We start from the raw sequence: 23,005 nt of genomic DNA, 5'->3' as shown, positions 1-23,005 counted from the left end.
AATATAATAAGAAAACCATCAACTGGTCTGAATCGCACCGAATAATGTACCTGGACTGCGTAGAGGAGTGGGTCACCACAATATAATAAGAAAACCATCAACTGGTCTTAATCGCACCAAAAACTGTACCTGGACTGCGTAGAGGAGTGGTCACCACAATATAATTTAAAAACCCTGAACTTGTATGATTCGCACCAATAAATGTATCTGGACTGCGTAGAGGAGTGGTCACCACAATATAATAAGAAAACCATCAACTGGTCTGAATCGCACCGAATAATGTACCTGGACTGCGTAGAGGAGTGGGTCACCACAATATAATAAAACCATCAACTGGTCTTAATCGCACCAAAAAATGTACCTGGACTGCGTAGAGGAGTGGTCACTCACCACAATATAAATTAAAAACCCTGAACTTGTATGAATCGCACCAATAAATGTATCTGGACTGCATAGAGGAGTGGTCACCACAATATAATAAGAAAACCATCAACTGGTCTGAATCGCACCGAATAATGTACCTGGACTGCGTAGAGGAGTGGGTCACCACAATATAATAAGAAAACCATCAACTGGTCTGAATCGCACCGAATAATATACCTGGACTGCGTAGAGGAGTGGTCACCACAATATAATTTAAAAACCCTGAACTTGTATGATTCGCACCAATAAATATATCTGGACTGCGTAGAGGAGTGGTCACCACAATATAATAAGAAAACCATCAACTGGTCTGAATCGCACCGAATAATGTACCTGGACTGCGTAGAGGAGTGAGTCACCACAATATAATAAGAAAACCATCAACTGGTCTTAATCGCACCAAAAAATGCACCTGGTCTGCGTAGAGGAGTGGTCACTCACCACAATATAAATTAAAAACCCTGAACTTGTATGAATCGCACCAATAAATGTATCTGGACTGCGTAGAGGAGTGGTCACCACAATATAATAAGAAAACCATCAACTGGTCTGAATCGCACCGAATAATGTACCTGGACTGCGTAGAGGAGTGGGTCACCACAATATAATAAGAAAACCATCAACTGGTCTGAATCGCACCGAATAATATACCTGGACTGCGTAGAGGAGTGGTCACCACAATATAATTTAAAAACCCTGAACTTGTATGATTCGCACCAATAAATATATCTGGACTGCGTAGAGGAGTGGTCACCACAATATAATAAGAAAACCATCAACTGGTCTGAATCGCACCGAATAATGTACCTGGACTGCGTAGAGGAGTGGGTCACCACAATATAATAAGAAAACCATCAACTGGTCTGAATCGCACCGAATAATATACCTGGACTGCGTAGAGGAGTGGTCACCACAATATAATTTAAAAACCCTGAACTTGTATGATTCGCACCAATAAATATATCTGGACTGCGTAGAGGAGTGGTCACCACAATATAATAAGAAAACCATCAACTGGTCTGAATCGCACCGAATAATGTACCTGGACTGCGTAGAGGAGTGAGTCACCACAATATAATAAGAAAACCATCAACTGGTCTTAATCGCACCAAAAAATGCACCTGGTCTGCGTAGAGGAGTGGTCACTCACCACAATATAAATTAAAAACCCTGAACTTGTATGAATCGCACCAATAAATGTATCTGGACTGCGTAGAGGAGTGGTCACCACAATATAATAAGAAAACCATCAACTGGTCTGAATCGCACCGAATAATGTACCTGGACTGCGTAGAGGAGTGGGTCACCACAATATAATAAGAAAACCATCAACTGGTCTGATTCGCACCAATAAATGTATCTGGACTGCGTAGAGGAGTGGTCACCACAATATAATAAGAAAACCATCAACTGGTCTGAATCGCACCGAATAATGTACCTGGACTGCGTAGAGGAGTGGTCACCACAATATAATTTAAAAACCCTGAACTTGTATGAATCGCACCAATAAATGTATCTGGACTGCGTAGAGGAGTGGTCACCACAATATAATAAGAAAACCATCAACTGGTCTGAATCGCACCGAATAATGTACCTGGACTGCGTAGAGGAGTGAGTCACCACAATATAATAAGAAAACCATCAACTGGTCTTAATCGCACCAAAAAATGCACCTGGTCTGCATAGAGGAGTGGTCACTCACCACAATATAAATTAAAAACCCTGAACTTGTATGAATCGCACCAATAAATGTATCTGGACTGCGTAGAGAAGTGGTCACCACAATATAATAAGAAAACCATCAACTGGTCTGAATCGCACCGAATAATGTACCTGGACTGCGTAGAGGAGTGGGTCACCACAATATAATAAGAAAACCATCAACTGGTCTTAATCGCACCAAAAACTGTACCTGGACTGCGTAGAGGAGTGGTCACCACAATATAATTTAAAAACCCTGAACTTGTATGATTCGCACCAATAAATGTATCTGGACTGCGTAGAGGAGTGGTCACCACAATATAATAAGAAAACCATCAACTGGTCTGAATCGCACCGAATAATGTACCTGGACTGCGTAGAGGAGTGGGTCACCACAATATAATAAAACCATCAACTGGTCTTAATCGCACCAAAAAATGTACCTGGACTGCGTAGAGGAGTGGTCACTCACCACAATATAAATTAAAAACCCTGAACTTGTATGAATCGCACCAATAAATGTATCTGGACTGCATAGAGGAGTGGTCACCACAATATAATAAGAAAACCATCAACTGGTCTGAATCGCACCGAATAATGTACCTGGACTGCGTAGAGGAGTGGGTCACCACAATATAATAAGAAAACCATCAACTGGTCTGAATCGCACCGAATAATATACCTGGACTGCGTAGAGGAGTGGTCACCACAATATAATTTAAAAACCCTGAACTTGTATGATTCGCACCAATAAATATATCTGGACTGCGTAGAGGAGTGGTCACCACAATATAATAAGAAAACCATCAACTGGTCTGAATCGCACCGAATAATGTACCTGGACTGCGTAGAGGAGTGAGTCACCACAATATAATAAGAAAACCATCAACTGGTCTTAATCGCACCAAAAAATGCACCTGGTCTGCGTAGAGGAGTGGTCACTCACCACAATATAAATTAAAAACCCTGAACTTGTATGAATCGCACCAATAAATGTATCTGGACTGCGTAGAGGAGTGGTCACCACAATATAATAAGAAAACCATCAACTGGTCTGAATCGCACCGAATAATGTACCTGGACTGCGTAGAGGAGTGGGTCACCACAATATAATAAGAAAACCATCAACTGGTCTGATTCGCACCAATAAATGTATCTGGACTGCGTAGAGGAGTGGTCACCACAATATAATAAGAAAACCATCAACTGGTCTGAATCGCACCGAATAATGTACCTGGACTGCGTAGAGGAGTGGTCACCACAATATAATTTAAAAACCCTGAACTTGTATGATTCGCACCAATAAATGTATCTGGACTGCGTAAAGGAGTGGTCACCACAATATATATAATAAGAAAACCATCAACTGGTATGAATCGCACCAAAAAAATGTACCTGGACTGCGTAGAGAAGTGGTCACTCACCACAATATAAATTAAAAACCCTGAACTTGTATGAATTGCACCAATAAATGTATCTGGACTGCGCAGAGGAGTGGTCACCACAATATAATAAGAAAACCATCAACTGGTCTGAATCGCACCGAATAATGTACCTGGACTGCGTAGAGGAGTGGATCACCACAATATAATAAGAAAACCATCAACTGGTATGAATCGCACCAAAAAATGTACATGGACTGCGTAGAGGAGTGGTCACTCACCACAATATAAATTAAAAACCCTGAACTTGTATGAATCGCACCAATAAATGTATCTGGACTGCGTAGAGGAGTGGTCACCACAATATAATAAGAAAACCATCAACTGGTCTGAATCGCACCGAATAATGTACCTGGACTGCGTAGAGGATTGGGTCACCACAATATAATAAGAAAACCATCAACTGGTCTGATTCGCACCAATAAATGTATCTGGACTGCGTAGAGGAGTGGTCACCACAATATAATAAGAAAACCATCAACTGGTCTGAATCGCACCGAATAATGTACCTGGACTGCGTAGAGGAGTGGTCACCACAATATATATAATAAGAAAACCATCAACTGGTATGAATCGCACCAAAAAAATGTACCTGGACTGCGTAGAGGAGTGGTCACTCACCACAATATAAATTAAAAACCCTGAACTTGTATGAATTGCACCAATAAATGTATCTGGACTGCGTAGAGGAGTGGTCACCACAATATAATTTAAAAACCCTGAACTTGTATGATTCGCACCAATAAATATATCTGGACTGCGTAGAGGAGTGGTCACCACAATATAATAAGAAAACCATCAACTGGTCTGAATCGCACCGAATAATGTACCTGGACTGCGTAGAGGAGTGAGTCACCACAATATAATAAGAAAACCATCAACTGGTCTTAATCGCACCAAAAAATGCACCTGGTCTGCGTAGAGGAGTGGTCACTCACCACAATATAAATTAAAAACCCTGAACTTGTATGAATCGCACCAATAAATATATCTGGACTGCGTAGAGGAGTGGTCACCACAATATAATAAGAAAACCATCAACTGGTCTGAATCGCACCGAATAATGTACCTGGACTGCGTAGAGGAGTGGGTCACCACAATATAATAAGAAAACCATCAACTGGTCTGATTCGCACCAATAAATGTATCTGGACTGCGTAGAGGAGTGGTCACCACAATATAATAAGAAAACCATCAACTGGTCTGAATCGCACCGAATAATGTACCTGGACTGCGTAGAGGAGTGGTCACCACAATATAATTTAAAAACCCTGAACTTGTATGATTCGCACCAATAAATGTATCTGGACTGCGTAAAGGAGTGGTCACCACAATATATATAATAAGAAAACCATCAACTGGTATGAATCGCACCAAAAAAATGTACCTGGACTGCGTAGAGAAGTGGTCACTCACCACAATATAAATTAAAAACCCTGAACTTGTATGAATTGCACCAATAAATGTATCTGGACTGCGCAGAGGAGTGGTCACCACAATATAATAAGAAAACCATCAACTGGTCTGAATCGCACCGAATAATGTACCTGGACTGCGTAGAGGAGTGGATCACCACAATATAATAAGAAAACCATCAACTGGTATGAATCGCACCAAAAAATGTACATGGACTGCGTAGAGGAGTGGTCACTCACCACAATATAAATTAAAAACCCTGAACTTGTATGAATCGCACCAATAAATGTATCTGGACTGCGTAGAGGAGTGGTCACCACAATATAATAAGAAAACCATCAACTGGTCTGAATCGCACCGAATAATGTACCTGGACTGCGTAGAGGATTGGGTCACCACAATATAATAAGAAAACCATCAACTGGTCTGATTCGCACCAATAAATGTATCTGGACTGCGTAGAGGAGTGGTCACCACAATATAATAAGAAAACCATCAACTGGTCTGAATCGCACCGAATAATGTACCTGGACTGCGTAGAGGAGTGGTCACCACAATATATATAATAAGAAAACCATCAACTGGTATGAATCGCACCAAAAAAATGTACCTGGACTGCGTAGAGGAGTGGTCACTCACCACAATATAAATTAAAAACCCTGAACTTGTATGAATTGCACCAATAAATGTATCTGGACTGCGTAGAGGAGTGGTCACCACAATATAATAAGAAAACCATCAACTGGTATGAATCGCACCAAAAAATGTACATGGACTGCGTAGAGGAGTGGTCACTCACCACAATATAAATTAAAAACCCTGAACTTGTATGAATCGCACCAATAAATGTATCTGGAGTGCGTAGAGGAGTGGTCACCACAATATAATAAGAAAACCATCAACTGGTCTGAATCGGACCGAATAATGTACCTGGACTGCGTAGAGGAGTGATCACCACAATATAAATTAAAAACCCTGAGCTTGTATGATTCGCACCAATAAATGTATCTGGACTGCGTAGAGGAGTGGTCACCACAATATAATTTAAAAACCCTGAACTTGTATGATTCGCACCAAAAAATGTACCTGGACTGCGTAGAGAAGTGGTCACCACAATATAATTAATAAAAAAAACCTCCACGGCTCTGAATTCCCCTCAAAAAAATTCTGGACTGCGTAGTGGGGTGGCCCCGGTACTAAATTTGATACCGGGGCCACAATATAATAAATAGTTACACCCTCAACTGGTCAGAATTCCAACAAACAAGTATCTGGACTGCGTAGTGGGGTGGCCCCGGTACTAAATTTGATACCGGGGCCACAATATAATAAATAGTTACACCCTGAACTGGTCAGAATTCCAACAAACAAGTATCTGGACTGCGTAGTGGGGTGGCCCCGGTACTAAATTTGATACCGGGGCCACAATACCTCCTCCAAGTTCCAAGTGTGGTGTTTATAACATATTAACACTACACTAATTCTAGCACGTCAAACCCTCTTGTTTTAAATAATGACAGGGCATTTAACTTTTGATTAAATTTTTTGAATTTGTTGACATTTTCTTTTACTTTTTGAACATGGCAAACGACTGTTGAATGGTCACATAATGCCAAAAAAATAGTTGCAAGATGTAATTGTCCTTGGGCCCTCCCACCCACCCTTATGTTGTTGAAATAGGACATGCACACTTTAACAAACCAATCATTTCAGCGACAGGGCCTACCAAACAACTGTGGCTGAAATGATTGGTTTGTTTGGGCCCCCACACCAAAAAAACAATTCATCTCTCCCTGTACAAACTAAACAGGCTCTACTGAGGAAAGATGTCGTCCTCATCCTCAACCTCTGATTCCTCTCCCCCTACAGTGTGTACTTCCTCCTCCTCACACATTATCAATTCGTCCCCGCTGGACTCCACAGCCACATGTCCCTCTGTACTATCTGGAGGGCAGTGCTGTACTTCATTGAGGAATTGATTATTCATTTTTATAAACATCATTTTTTCAACGTTGTGAGGAAGCAACCTCCTTCGCCGCTCACTGACCAGGTTCCCCGCTGCACTAAAAACTCTTTCCGAGTACACACTGGAGGGGGGACAACTCAGGTAAAATAGAGCCAGTTTGTACAGGGGCTTCCAAACTGCCTTTTGGAGTTCTAGCACGTCACTACCTCTAGTTAATTTAGATTGCAAGGCTTGTAAATACTTTGAAGATAAAAAAAGCAGGCTGCACAGACTGTGGAGCTAGAAAGTGAAATTAAATGGACCACGTTACTTTGGTGGCTATCTATGCCCCCCCCGCCCTACACTTGTAGTTGAATATAAATAAAGCAGCCTGCATAGACTGTAGAACTAGAAATTCAAATATACAAAGAAATGGACAAAGGCAGTTTGGTATCTGTCTGCATCAGATCCCCTCTCCACTAGGAGTAAAATAGAAAACTATTCAGCCGTTATATAATCTAGAATATAAATAGAAATTGAGAAAGGCAATTTGGTATCTGTCTGCATCATAATCATCAACATCCTCCTCAGCGCCAGCTACATCAATATCCTCCTCCCGGTGTACAACATTCACACCTTCATTAGCCAAATCTGTAACTGGACTGTGGGTGATCCTTCCAGCATATGCAGAGGGCGTGCTGCAAATGCTGGATGGAGTCACCTCTTCCCTTATACTGCTGTAATATATCAGTACCACTGGACTTATACTGCTGAATCTGTGAATTTTGTAATAGCAGTACCACTGGACTTATACTGCTGAATCAGTGAACTTTTGTAATATATCAGTACCACTGGACTTATACTGCTGAATCAGTGAACTTTGTAATATATCAGTACCACTGGACTTATACTGCTGAATCAGTGAACTTTGTAATAGCAGTACCACTGGACTTATACTGCTGAATCAGTGAACTTGGTAATATTGCAGTACCAATGGGCTTATACTGCAGGATTGGTTTTGCAAATTTTGTTGTAATTAAAAAAAAAATTAATTAGTTTTTTTTTTTTTTTAAATTTTTTAAACACTTGGGAATATTGGGGAAATAAGAACTATGCCCTTAGAAGCACAGAGCACAGGACACAGGACCACTGGACTGAACAGGACACAGCACAGGACCCAGCTGCACCACTGAACTCAAAATTGACAGAGTACAGCACACAGCACCACTGGACTGATACTGCAGAACACAGCACAGCACAGAACTAAACAGCACAGCACGAGATCTACCAGGACAGAGGACCACCTAACACACCCTCCCTCCACCCTGATCAATGCCCGAGTGAAGATGGCGGCGACTAGCGGGGAATTTATAGGTTCCAAGTATCGCGAGATCCGACAGCGGGATTATGACTCCGAACCTCGGTTTCAAGTTTTCATTTGGCGCCAATACCCGGATCTGTCTCGGATCCGACTCGGATCGGCAACGTTCGGGTGGGCTCGGATTCAGGAAATCCGAGTGCGCTCATCTCTAATAAATACACAAATAAATTGCTCCTTTGGACTCAGATTTCCCTTTCCTTCCAAACTATTTCTCTAAATCTAATCTGTATAGAGTTGTATGGAAAAACTAACTCATCAAACAGCTCCCACAAGTGTCAGTCACGTAATAGAATCTTTAATTCGGTGTGTTATGCTTTAGTGCAGGGGTGTCCAACCTTTTAGCTTCCCTGGGCCACATTGGCAGACGACGAGTTGGTTTGGGCCGCACATAAGATACACTAACAATAATGATAGCTGATCATCCAAAAAGAACATAGAAAGCATAGTTAACATATATGTATATATATATAGGGCTGGTTATTGTTGTCCTATTCTGATGTCATATCCTGTGTTACCTGTGGATTCTTCCTCCTGCCTTGCTCCTCTGGTTCATGCTGCCTGGAATCTGTTCATGCCCCTGCTTCCCTGCATTAGCTGTGTACCTGCTTGTTTCTGGACATTTATATTATTTCCTGCATCAGCCTGCACCTGATATCTACTGGCTCGTTGGAAATCCTGAAGGATATATGATCAGCTACATCCAGGATGTTCCCCTCATCTGATGAGCTTTAAAGATTATTTATCTGGTACGCACATTCACTACACGAGTGGTTGGTGTTTATGTACTATATATCACATTAAGACCATAGATCTATTCTATTGGTAGTAGGGGATTATTTCAGACCAATCTGGTCTAAAAGTTACTTGTATTGTAACAATATTACACTATTGTGCGCCTCCTCTTTACACTTTGTTTCTATATATATATATATATATATATATATATGATAAAAAAAAGTGATATATATATATATATATATATATATATATATATAATATATATATCACTTTTTTTTCAAATCCCATTATACTTGCCTTTCAATCGCCCTGTTCAAAAAATCCTCTCTAGTTATTATACTATAATCACTTTTTGTATTGTTTCGATGCAATATCATTTAAGCCAGGCATTGTATATCAGGGTACAATGACCTGCGGTACCTGACATATACACCACTATGACCCCAAATTGTGACCTGTTTTGATAATTACACCACTATGTTAGTTAAGGGATAACAACTTATAATGGGCCAAAGAGAATAATATATAATGCCCCATTAGTAATACAAGTACAAGTATGTAGCAGGGAGATAAGGTCCATGATGCTCCAGGACCAGGTGACTTTTATTCACTTGTCAGCGTCCCTTGAAATAATAAAAAAAATCCCCCTTAACTTACCTTTTAATCGGCTTGTTCTCCTGTCCTCTTCTCTTCTCCAATTCTGTGCTGCTGATTGTTCTACTCGCGCGGGTGTCTCCTCTGTGCTGCGCTCCGCAATGGATGTTGGGCGTGATGACATCACGGCGGACATTCACTGCGAGCGCCACACGGAGGAGGAGACAAGGGAGGGAGCTGGAGTACCAGCTGACGTGACCGCAAGGTAAGTCGTTTTTTTCCTTTTTTTTTTGCAGGATTTTTTTTTTCCATTAACAGCGCTGCCCCCTTGCCACAACCAAAACTTCTTCTGGGCCACAGTTACAGGCGTGCTGGGCCGCATGCGGCCCGCGGGCCATGGGGTGGACAACCCTGCTTTAGTGCTTTTCGGTGCATGTAGTTTTGTTTTATGATAATTTCTATCACACAGGGGAGAGGTCAATCAGATGAGCGTTGTGGTAGAATTTGGTCAAACCATGGTTCAAATGAAAAGAGACAGAAGCAAAACTATTTGAAAATACTGCAGATCGATGTCTGTATTCGTGTGCTGTTCATATGGGTAGATCAGCCTGAAACGCCGACAAATCGCACATTTACGTTTATTTAAAAAACTTGTGAAAAAGGTAAATCTTACAATTTTCGGTATGTACTTCTCTTGAACCATTAGAAAACTTTCGAGGTGCTCCACTTTTGGAATTTGATACGTTTGAAATTACGTTGACATCTGTCCGCTGTGCATGTTCACAGGTCGATCTCACCTCTCTATATTGGCCTCCAGGGGCGCTGTGTGACTTACTAGATCGCCTTCTATTTTTGACTATTTGGGGCATCCGTCGCTAGGCGCCTGAGCGGGCGGTTCATAACGTTCTTCTCGGTTGCTAGGGCAACGGGAGGAAACATTAGGATTTGACGTAATCTCCGGAGTTTACACCGAGCAGCAACACTAATCGGTAACTTCTCCTGGCGTATGCTGCTTGTGTGCTTAGTGGTAAGATAAAGTTGCATGCAGGCAGTTATGCACAGTGTATATTCATTCCCACATTATCTTAGAAGACCTGTGTGTGATTACATAGCAGTAATTATGTACAATGCACGATGAAGATTTGTAAATCATGATTTACCTGGATACCACATTACGTTGCTATTTCATTCAGGAGTGTAACTTTGTAATTCTGGATTATTTATTATTTATGATAGAGTGCTTTAGCTAAAATTCTGTACGTGATTTTAAAAAACAAGGACAAAATGCAAATTTGTATAACGTGCTTTTTCTATTTTACTGTGCACACCTGAATTGTTTACTAGAATCTGATGACCTCACATCCCTATAGGGACATGCAGAACATATATTATTCACTATTTAAAACAAGATATCAGTTCATTGTAGGACTTTTAGATCAGAGCATATTGTAGGACACCGGTGTTTACATGTCTCAGAAATGCTGCAATAGAGTTGCATGTTGTTGTTTAATATTAGACATATTAAGGATTGATATTTAGGGGAGGGAAATTATCATCATCGCCATCACCATTTATTTATATAGCGCCACTAATTCCACAGCGCTGTACAGAGAACTCAAGAAATTATTCAGATTTAACAACCTGGCACTAGTTTACAAAGTGTCTACATTTGAAATTAAGATTTTTATAGATAATTATTATTTATGTAGGGTCCTGGTAGTGTTTTTTCAATAAATTTACCTCAGGATATGTTACATATTCTAATGACTGTAGAATCTAATCACAGTTCATTATTTATTTCAGACAATGGCATAAATTGTAAAGAAGCAATTTTAAAACTGTTAAGGTGTGAAGATAACAATGGATGAAATTCCAGTGAAGGTGGCAGTGAGAATCCGTCCTCTCCTGTCAAAAGAGATTCTTCATAACCACCAAGTATGTGTGAGACCCGTCCCCAATACACAACAGATCGTCATTGGGAAAGATCGTGTCTTCACATTTGACTATGTTTTTGGGAAAATCTCCTCCCAGGATGATGTTTACAGCTCCTGCATTAAACCACTTTTGGTTTCATTAATTGAAGGATACAATGCCACAGTGTTTGCCTATGGACAGACTGGTTCTGGCAAGACATATACCATTGGAGGCGGCCATGTTGGTATGTTAAAAAAGCTTGTGTTGTTGTTTTACATTAGTTTTGTGGGTTTCCCTCTTTTTGCTGGTCTTCCCTGTTTTCTGGCTTATCTTTGCCGGATGCACCGGAGCACTACAGTTTAAAGAAGAAAAATTTCAAAGTATTTTTTTGTTTTGTGCTCGCGGGTGGCGCACGTGATCAATGTGCGCACCCGTGAGTGGGAGAGGGGGGAGTCGGACAGTGTTCAAACTACCCACATGGTAGAAGCTAGATCCCCTTCATGAAAAGGAACCTGACATCATCAGGTCACGTGACTGCTCCAGTCACATGGTACACAGGAGAGACCGCTGCAGCAGCAAACAAACTGGTAAGCTGGGGTGGGGCATGTGAGGGCAGCGCTGATGTGCAGGGGGGAGGGTGTGTGAGGGGGAGCGCTAATCTGCAGGGGAGGGCGTGTGGGGGGGTGGGCGCTGATGTGCAGGAGAGGGCGTGTGGGGGGGTGGGCGCTGATGTGCAGGAGAGGACGTGTGAGGGGGGAGCGCTAATGTGCAGGGGAGGGCGTGTGAGGGGGGAGTGCTGATGTGCAGGGGAGGATGTGTGAGGGGGAGTGCAGATGTGCAGGGAAGGGCGTGTGAGGGGGGAGCGCTGATGTGCAGTGGAGGGCGTGTGAGTGGGGGGGGGTTGTCCTAATATAATTGGGGGGGAGTCATGGTGCGTCAGGGGGTGGTGTGATGTGGCTGGGGAGAGTGTGATAAGTGTAATATTTTATCATAATGTATGTATTATACTGCGTGATCTGTTATGTGTTCACTTATTGCTTGGTTTTCCATATTAACATTTTCCAACAGGTCCCAACATTTAAGGATCCATGCCAGAATCCAGTACCAGGTTGTGAAAGCTGTAATAACAGGTAGGTGAGAGTAGCACCATTATAATACATAATGGGGGAATTCAGATAGCCGCGAAGTGTCTCCGGGAACGTCCGTGAGACGCTTTGCGGTGGAGATTTGACAGAAATCTCCCAATTTTTCTTGCACCAAAAATGAGCGGGGATTTCTACCGTAATATCTGCGGTAATTGAATCTCCGCCAATATTTCATTTCTAAAGAAGCGCAGCCACGCTCCATGTTGACCACGCCCCCAACATTATGTGGTCCTGCCCCCCTGGCACAGCTGCCGCACAGCACCTTTCCTGCTAACCTGAGAAGGAGGGGGCCCAAAAAGTTGTTGTACTGGGGCCCAAAATTCCTCTTATTGGCCCTGGTTGGCACAATAGCAGTAAGGCTCTACTCTTATTGCTTTGCAGTCTCCATTTATACTATGGGAAAAAATCAGGGTAACCATAATTAATCACTTTAGTCTTAGATCCTATTTTTCTAAAATTCATCTTGCTATTAAGTGTAAGTCACACAAAATCAAACTTTTTCATGCCTTCTCCATGTGCAGTGCTCTTTCTTCATACCACCCTCACTGACAGATATTTTCTCTGGCCATAATTGCTTTAAAACATATTTATTCTGTTATTTCTCACTCTCATTATAATGCCACACTCACTATAACACAAGTGTAATGCTTTGGTAAACTGGTAGTATAAAGATGGTGCACTCTATCTTAGAATATAAGCACTACTAATGGCAACATAATTTTAGCTATATTATAAGGATCAGAATGTGTTATAAAGGACTTGTCTTTATTAGTTTATAATTAAAGGACCACCAAACTCCAACATTAAATTATTATATATAATTTAATTATAGATAGGAACCTTGGAGATAAATTTCATTGTTCAGTGTTAAGCTGACATTCCTCTGTAGCTCTTAAAAAGTAAAGTTTTACCCCCCCCCCCCCAGTCAATTACAGACAGCTGAAGCTCCTCCCACATCTGGTGGACTTTACTACTGGGACCTTCACCTCAAACAAGTAAAAAAAAAAACTCCATCAAGAATGCAGTTACTTGAGTTACTGTGTATGGATCCATCATGTAGTGGTCAAGAGAAAAAGGAACTATTGTAATTTGGGGCACTCCCTGGTGTGCTCCAGTCAAAAGTAGTTCTTTTTTTCTCTTGACCACTACAATCTGAGTAAGCTACTATGGAAGCATCCATATTTACAAAAATATGAAATATGAACAGATTATATTAATATAGGGTCATCATAAGAGTATCAACTTTTAGTGCGGATGAACTACCTACACCTTCTATGGATCCATCATCTCTGCACCGGAACTCTGCAAAACTGTCTGCCTGCTTAGAGAAATGCCTCCCGCCTTACATGGCAATCTTCCAGTTCTTAGTTTTTTTCATCCATAGTGAAAAGTTGAAGCCCTTTGTTTTGTAAGGATTCATGTTTCATTATGGGACCATTTGGCAAAAGGCATCTTTAGACAAACATCTACAGGCTGTTGTATGCTTTATGGTGTCATTCAGACCAAGTTTTCTTATGTCTGTATCTTGTTTCTTGTATCTGCCCCTTTCTTGTATTCCTTTACATGAAAACAAAAGGGATGTCAGTGTGCCTTTCTCCTTTACTCAATGTTGTGGGGATAGAATTTCATCCTTGAACCATCTGTCACAGATTTGCTAGTTTTTAGTAAAATCATGATAATATAGGTAATGTAGCTGATACTATAACACTACTGTACTGTATTGATTGTAGTATTGATGTTCTAATTTTGGCAATAACGACAATGTTTTCTCTCCTGCAAAATAAGGAATAACATATGGTCCTGTTTTAGATTATAAATAAATAAGTAACATATACATTGTGAGTTAATGATAGGTTACTGCAATTCTTAAGGTTTAGATACACAAGTGACCTTTTTCTGTTTTTAAAAAATAAAAATGTTCATCCCAGAGTGAACTGTGTGCAAAAACTTTTTCTAAACCAGTGCTTTTCGCTGTTATTGGCCCATCATCTTTTTGGGACCATGCTGACTTTCTGTTCCCAACAGATGGAAGTGAAGTACTTATTAACTTCTGGAAAGGTCACCAGTCTCAAACTAGTCATTTAGCGTTTAAGGGCTAGATTTACTAAACTGCGGGTTTGAAAAAGTGGAGATGTTGCCTATAGCAACCAATCAGATTCTAGCTTTCATTTATTTAGTGCATTCTACAAAATGACAGCTAGAATCTGATTAGTTGCTATAGGCAACATCTCCACTTTTTCAAACCCGCAGTATAGTAAATATACCCCTAAGACTCTATGTATTAAAGTGGATAGAGTCCCTGACATGCCTCAGTTTTAAGGAGTATTTCAGTACCATATGAAATAATTGTTTATTGCATACAACACAGCTTTGAATGCCATATATTTGTGTGTTTTTGTATGCTTTCTGATTTTTTTTTTTATTTTTATATATTTGTCTTTTGTTTATTTGTTCTTCATTCATTTAATATTGCAAATAATTTTTGAAATATTTTATAGATGTAATAAATTAGTTCCTTTAAAGCCACACAAAAACACAGCTGCTAGTGCTATTACTGTTGATAGAACTTATAAAAATGAGATGTAATACTATGTTTTGATGTGCAACGCTAAAGGTAACTTTTTTTCAACTTGACTGTCACTGCATAATTTCCAGCACTGAACCCTGCAAGCTTGGATTTTTACTATGTCTACCTCAGACCTCCATGTCTGTATGCCTCTTTTCCGTACCAATTACTACCAACCTTCTTATAGCAATATGTACTGATCTATAGCACAATCCCGCTTGATACCACATGACTGGGTGTGACTTCTACTTAGCATTGATATGAAAAGTCAGGATATTTTTGAATAACGGCAAGTATAAAATGTGTTATTTTTTATATTCGAGTACTTATTGTTCCATTAAAAAAATATTTTTGGGTAGCTTCTGTTGCAGATGAAGAAAAGGGTATAATACCTCGTACTATCCAAGAGCTTTTCCAGATAATCTCTGAAAATCACAACATTGACTTCAGTGTTAAGGTGTCTTACATAGAAGTGTATAAAGAAGATCTACGGGACCTCTTGGAACTGGAAACAAATGTGAAAGACATCCACATACGGGAAGATGAAAAGGGAAACACAGGTGCATATATTCTTGTCTTTAATAAGTTTATGGTTGGTTGATTGTATTTTATCTTACTTATTAAAAGAGATCTACCACAGTAAGTTACCATTCAGTGTTCAGGTGGAGCATACTTAATTGCACATTCTGTGGCACCATAACCACCAGGTTACAACCCATTGCCTGTTATTGGAAATAGTGTGATATTGATCAATCCAACTGGATTGAAATGTGAGCCACATGCTATAACAAGGGCTACTTCATCTGTGAAGTTCGTTTATATGCTTGCATATTAAATTATGTTTGCAAAAGTTATTTTGAATTAATTTGTCATGTATTTTTTCATACCTATGGTTTGTATTTACAAGTCATCTAAATATTTAATCTTGATCCCTCAAGTTATTGTTGGTGCCAAGGAATGTCAAGTGGAAAATGCAGATGAAATTATGAGTCTTCTAGAAGTCGGTAGTGCAGCCCGTCACACCAGCTCCACTCAAATGAATGAGCACTCCAGCCGCTCCCATGCAATCTTTTCTATTAATATATGTCAACAAAGGGACAAAAACAGCGGCGCTACTGATGATGACTCCACAAGGTCAGTTCAGATGATCACTTCAAAATTCCACTTTGTAGACCTAGCTGGCTCAGAAAGAGTGACAAAAACCGGGAACACCGGCGAGAGATTTAAAGAGTCCATTCAGATTAACAGTGGCTTACTTGCTCTGGGAAATGTGATAAGTGCACTTGCTGACCCAAAGAGGAAAAATGCACATGTACCTTACAGGGATGCTAAGATTACTCGGATTCTTAAAGACTCCTTAGGTGGAAATGCCAAAACAGTCATGATTACATGTATTAGTCCTTCTACATCTGACTTTGATGAGTCTTTGAATTCTCTAAAATATGCCAATCGAGCCAGGAACATCAAGAACAAGCCAATTGTAAATTATAACCCAGACTGGGACAGACTTGATGAAATGGAACTGGAAATAAAGGCACTCCGGGAAGCTTTGCAGAACCAGCAGAGCAACAGGGTAAGTCGAGTAAGCCAAGTGTCTCAAGACTGGGGCCAAGAGAAGATACGGGCACTAGAAGAGCAGCTTGCACACTTTCAGTTGGAGTGTTTTAACCATCGTCACTGTACAGAAGAAGCTTTAGCTGTGTTCCATGAACTTAAGGACATGTCTGGTCTTACAATACCCCAAAAGAATAGACTCCAGAGTTGGCTAATTATGGCAGAGGAATTAAGAAGCGAGAATAGCACCATGTCTGGAACTGACTGTGCAGTTACCGGTAGCAGAGAAGAGACACATCATATCACAATACTACAGCTCAAAAGGGAACTGAAGAAATGCCAGGTATTTTATCATATACCTAGATAGTTTTCCATTTCAGGCATTGAATATTGTATAAATGCTATGTGTTCATCATGTGTTCAGATCTTCAGTATCTGTCATGCTGAGGAAATTACATTTTAGACATTAAATAGCGGATGTGCTATACCACTGGTCTGCTTTCTGCCTTATGTGGATAAGTAAAGTTGAAACACTGCAAGTCTACAATTCGTAGTCTGATTATGCTCACACCATCCTTATACAAGTGATCTACTTGCATTTACTTAATTCAGATTGATGGAGGCACTTTGCCTGGGACACCTGCTGATCTTCCTGCTTCTACCAGAATCCTATGAACTCCCTTATCATGTAGCAGCTGCACAGCTTTTGTATGAAGCCATCCCTTGTGTTAGGATACTGTAGTTATCCGTCCAATCAGGTGCAGACAATTATAGTACACAAATCTTATACCCTACACAAGGCTTTATATAAGCTCACATTAGTGCTGCATTTTAAGTTTATTCAGAGGCAAGTTGGATCTTGTGAATAGTGGAGGTTCCGTAGGGGGGACATCCACAGATTGAGTATTGTAATTAAAAGTTGCAGGTATTAAAAATATTAAAGGGAAACTAGTTATAAAACATTACTGTGCTAAAGGGATAAAAGGGCAGAACTATAATATAGGAGAAGAGTGATATTGAGTGGCGTCATATATACTAATGTTATATAAAAGAAATAAGTAAATGGACCTACATTTCTAAAATAGTTTAGGAAAATCGACCTTTAAAATAGAATAGAAATGTTATTTTGTCAAATTGACAAATCATTTAAAAACTTAATTCAATAACCCTTTTTTTTTTTATTTACCCATTGTCCAACCAAAGCCCATCTGGATCATGTTTTGTAGTGAAATCTGCGTACAATTATGTATGTATCTTTAATAGTCCAGCACTTGTTGAACATGGACAGGCTTCTTTCCACTCGAGTCATGAAAAAAGCTAGTTATTATCTGTACTGGAGGTTTCTAAGCAACTGCTTCCTAGTCTTTTCTTCTTCCGCTGAAGCTGTACCGTTGACAATTATTTGCTATTCATAGAATAAGGTATACTTATAGGCAGTCTGCCAAAATTCTCCCATCTGATTTGGTGCTTAACATTGGCATAAAGGCCATAGTGAAACAGATTCAAATGTACATTCTTAAAAGTTTAGGGACTTTATTGCTTACCTTTATTGCAAGTATTCTTAATTTAAACTAAATACAGGGTAAAAGCTTGGCATGGATCACATGATAATTAACATTGCAGATTTATATCATTTGTCAGAGAAGAGGATTTTTTATTTTGAATAATAATGTTAGATTCCACCATGATTATTTCATTATGAACTACATTTTCCTAATATAAATATAATATACAGTATATATAATTTATTGTTTTAAATAACTGTTCTTGCAAGGATGCTCTTGCCATCGATGAAGAGGTGTTTGCTAGGAAGGAACTGGAACTTAAGGAGTTAGAAGAGAAAGTTCAGTCTTTGCTGCAAGAAAATCAAGATCATCAGAGGTCTTTACAAGAGAGAGAACACACCAAGAACCTGCAGGTACTATATGTGCATTTAGCAGTATTTCCTAGAATTATACCCAAATACCACTATTTCAGTTATGTCATGATAAGTTCCATATCATGTATTGCTTAGAAACATTATGAATGTTTTGTTTGTTTTTCTTTTCTCTGAAACTCTAAATCACTTTTCTACTGAAATGTGTTTTGTTTTTGTTTTTACATTTTCTACATGTCGCTGTAGTTGCCATTCCCTAAATATCACAACTCCTCCCTTGCCATCAGGCAGCACCAATGCTAGGATTTTGCTCAGGACTAACCTGAATCCAAAGCATTTTTTCAGGCCTGCCTTTATTTTGTCTTCTTTGTTTGTCCTTGTTTTATGTATGTTCTGTTTTCCCCATTACAAATCAATTACAAAAATTAAAAAATAGTAATAATGGTCTCTTTTGGCTTCATCCGCCTACTGTGACGCAGATGCATTCATTTTTATGGTTTATCACATAGATATTTGGGTAAAACGACAGTGTTGGCAGGTATGCAAAAGTCTGCACCATGAGCGGAGTTTGGCAGATCAGGGATATTTTTTAATTGTGTATTAGTGTCTAAAGGGGTAAACAAGATTTTATTTTGCGGGAAATGATTATTTAAATAATCTGAAATGGGTAGATAAGGACCTCTTACAAAGACCTTTGCGGTTTTGCACTAATATAAAGGCATCGATTGACTTAATAAGGGTGTTTGCAAAAAGCAGGGAGCCTGCACCTTGAAATTTGCTTGGCGTAAATAAAAAAAAGCAGTAGGGCGTTGCATTCTTTGCTCTGCGTAAATGTAGAGCTCCTATGCCTCCAGTTTTATACGGTAAATCACCACATTCCCCAGGAGCACTGCTACCATGGAGATGGAGCTGGGCACACCGGAAATAAACAGGGGTTAAACATTTTACAGTCCGAAGCTCCTTTCCAGTTGTAAGTGTCCTGTGTTTTTATGAGCTTCCTACAGCAGCCATATTAGGAAGTTTTTTGTTTTTTTTTATTTAGTTTTATTTATTTATTCTTATATATTCATTCACAAGGGGTAGGTTTGGTGCCAGCTACACACCTCTCTCCGGTACCACATTTGGTTGGGTACAGTCCCTGGGAGGGTGGGAGAGTTCTTTGGTTCTCAGTGCCGGTTTACAAGATGATGGCATTTATGCACTACAGTACGCCCAAGAGCATAGAGGGATCTGTTTCAGCCGCTTCTCTGGCTTGTCCAGGGTTTATAAAGGTCAGGTGGTACTCCTTGCATAGGGCTGATACCACTAGGGACAGAGAGTGCTAACAGGAACCTGTCCTAAGGACAGGAAGCTCTCATTCCGTAGAACCGCCGATTCCCGGCACTTTGAATTAATTTCTTCAAATTGCAGTTTTAGTAAAGACAAAACCCGGCTTTGTCTTTAATAAAAGTACCGTTTTAAAAAAACTAATTCAAATCGCCAGGAATCAGCGGAACCACTGCTCAGTAAATTTACCTCTTAGTGCCCTGAAGCTTTAGCTTGACACCAGAAACAGATTTTGCATTTAAAAAGACATCCATTATATACCACCATGGACACTTCTTTACCACTAAAACAAACTCTTCCATGTTTAATTGCACAGCTCCTCAAACCTCTTTTCATAAGCATGTTTTCATCACAATATATGAAATTAATTATTTTTTTCTCCAACCTGCCAATATGTGTTCTTGCTTATATGCTGAAGTTATACAGAAATATTTAATAGTATTGAATTAATGGGAAAGCAAACACCATACAATGGACTTGACTATATCTACATATTGAGTTTTTTATGTTCGTGGTATGAAAAATTGTAGACCTGCAATATTTATTGGCAAAGTCGCTGCTCACGGGAGGCATTTTGTTCAATAAAAGAAAAATGTCGTCCGACGTTTAGAAACAAACAATATATAAAAATCACTATGTGTCAGCATATACCTAAAGAAGAATTGTGTGCACAATATAGCTATATTGGGTTTAAGCTCACCTGCCCGAGTCAAGGCATTTTCTGTAGGTGAGTCCGTAAGCTAGTGATACAATTTTATATTCAGGGTGTCACATTTAAAACCTTCCCCTGAACCTCCATCTTATAAAGCCTGCAGCACCTGGAGGAAGTGGTCAACTCCCAGAAAAACAAACTAGAAAATAGCGAAAGAGAAAAAGGTGCGCTGCCGTCTCAAATGATTTTATTCACTTGTCATTTCATTAATTTAAGGAAGTGCACCTTTTTCTCTTTCACAATTTTTTTACTTTGTTTGATGTTAATATAAACAGCTTATTGGAAAAAATAGGAAGACCAAGAAAACAGTTAATATAGGTTTGTTTTTCTTTTCTTTTTTTTCCCCCAAAATATTTTTATTCTGGCATTGAAAGATACAAGAAAGGAAAACTTTGTGCATAGTACAAAAAAACAAAACATAAAATAGAAACAATCATATCAAGAAACAGAATGTTTTCCAGTTGCCGAGGGACATACTGGGCATGCTATAGACCAGCAAGAACACATAGTTAAAAAGGGTCCCAAAATATCAACAACTATTCAAATTTTCATTTATATAGTAAGGCAGTGCGCATATAAGGAAACAGTCCAACGCAAAGACTGGAACACATGAAGAAAAACCAGACTAAACCTATAATTATAACTTCAACCTGAACCTAATTCTAAAATGATAAACTAAGACTAAAACGAACACTGACACTAGAACTAGTGCTCACCCAAACCTGACGATCAACGATCCATCCATGGAGTTGGAGGTGCAATGTCTGAAGAGAGAAGGAAGCTAAAAATAGCAGACAATGATGAGGGAAAGATCTTCGATAACGATAGAGGTGTGATCTGCCAAAATTTGATAAGAGTACCAAGAGGTGTGTTGAAAGCATTTTTTTATTGTAAACTTCGTATGCGATTGGAGGGTATGTATACATTTCTACCCACATTGGAAGATGGTTGGTGTTAGGAGTTTCTTATTGTGTATTGTTTCTAATCAGTCCATTTGAAATATAAGAAAGAGTCTGGAAGTAACCATTTCTAAGGACGGTGGGGTAGTGTGAATCCACTGTTGGAGGCTGTGGCCTGCAGTAGCCAAGATCATCAAAAGTTTTCTATCAAGTCTTGGGATACTGGGTTGGTTTGCCAAATAGCTCAGTATGGCCCATTAGGGGAACTGGTGAAAAGAATGCAAAGTACACTATTGCAATAGGCAGTCAATGTGTTCCAGAATGTTTGTATATGCTGTCATTGCCACAAACCGTGATACAAATCAGGCGTCATACATTTTGGACAGAGACTATACGAGGATAGTCCAATCCTTTACTGGCGCCGAGGGGATATGTAGCCTTGGTATAAGATCTTGTAAGTCATGTCTTGGTAGCTGCTAGCTGATATACTTCACACCTTCCAACTTACGCTCAAAATCATATCTGATTTTGTTAGGGTAGGGAAGTGTGGGGATCAGTTTTGAATTCCCGATATCTCATCTTCCGGGATAATTTTAGGTTTGATGGCTGCATATAAGTACTAGAGATAGAATGGAGTCATTTAAAATAAGAGAGTCTAAGAGGTTGGTGAGATCGTTTTGTAGTAGAAGTTGAAGGGTAGCCCTGAGATGGTGTGCAGCTTGCATATATATGCATATCGGGGATGGGAGAGAAAGTTAAACTTTTCCAAAGCCTGTAGGTGAGTAAGGGGATGTTTAGAAGAATCGAGAAGGTCTTTTACAAAGAGAAGACCCTGCTGGGCCCACCTGGTAAATGGCAGGGTCATCTGGCCATCCTGAAAGTCTGGGTTGCCGAAGAAAGGAAGATTCAGGGAGTGGGTGTGGAGAAGTTTGTGGGCTTTTATAGCTATCTTCCAAAGTTGACAGGTGGCATTGATGAGAATATTATCAAACTTAAGCTCTTTTAATTTATGCAATAGAGTGTGGAGGGTAAAACTCAGGAGGAGAGAGGTGCAGAATTGGGAATCAATGTGAATATCAGTGGATGTACTTTTGCCCCTGATCCAATCCACCGCAAAGTGAAGCTGGCAAGCTAAATTATAATACTGAAGGTTGGGCAGGATATATCCAACCCTTCTGAGGTGATTTCTGCATCTTGAACATGCCTATCCTGCCCTTCTTCTTAGACCAAATAAATTCCCTTATGCTTTTGTTCAGACTGCGAAGATCTGATTTTGTAAGCAAAAGAGGAGTCATCTGCATGACATATAAGAGTTTATGAAAGCTGGACATTTTAATCAAATTGCATCTCCCAAGGAAGTTGACATTAAGGTC

The 23,005-nt window shown here is 39.7% G+C and overlaps 1 protein-coding gene across 2 annotated transcripts in view; it reads left to right on the top strand.

Moving 5' to 3' along the window:
• Positions 1-10,547: 10,547 nt before the first annotated feature.
• The window catches only part of KIF27 (kinesin family member 27), a 47,185-nt gene continuing 34,727 nt past the window's right edge, over positions 10,548-23,005 (top strand). The window contains exons 1-5 of one of the 2 annotated variants that reach the window (XM_075211050.1): positions 10,548-10,667; positions 11,444-11,798; positions 15,625-15,825; positions 16,204-17,162; positions 18,594-18,737. In XM_075211050.1, the coding sequence (XP_075067151.1) occupies positions 11,501-11,798; positions 15,625-15,825; positions 16,204-17,162; positions 18,594-18,737 (1,602 nt within the window). In that variant the 5' untranslated portion in view covers positions 10,548-10,667; positions 11,444-11,500. The remainder of the gene's footprint in view (positions 10,668-11,443; positions 11,799-15,624; positions 15,826-16,203; positions 17,163-18,593; positions 18,738-23,005) is intronic. The other variant, XM_075211051.1, reaches the window with a different exon arrangement.

Source organism: Mixophyes fleayi, chromosome 1 (genome assembly GCF_038048845.1).
Source record: "Mixophyes fleayi isolate aMixFle1 chromosome 1, aMixFle1.hap1, whole genome shotgun sequence".
Lineage (NCBI taxonomy): Eukaryota > Metazoa > Chordata > Amphibia > Anura > Limnodynastidae > Mixophyes > Mixophyes fleayi.
This window is presented reverse-complemented; position numbering and strand designations above follow the sequence as displayed.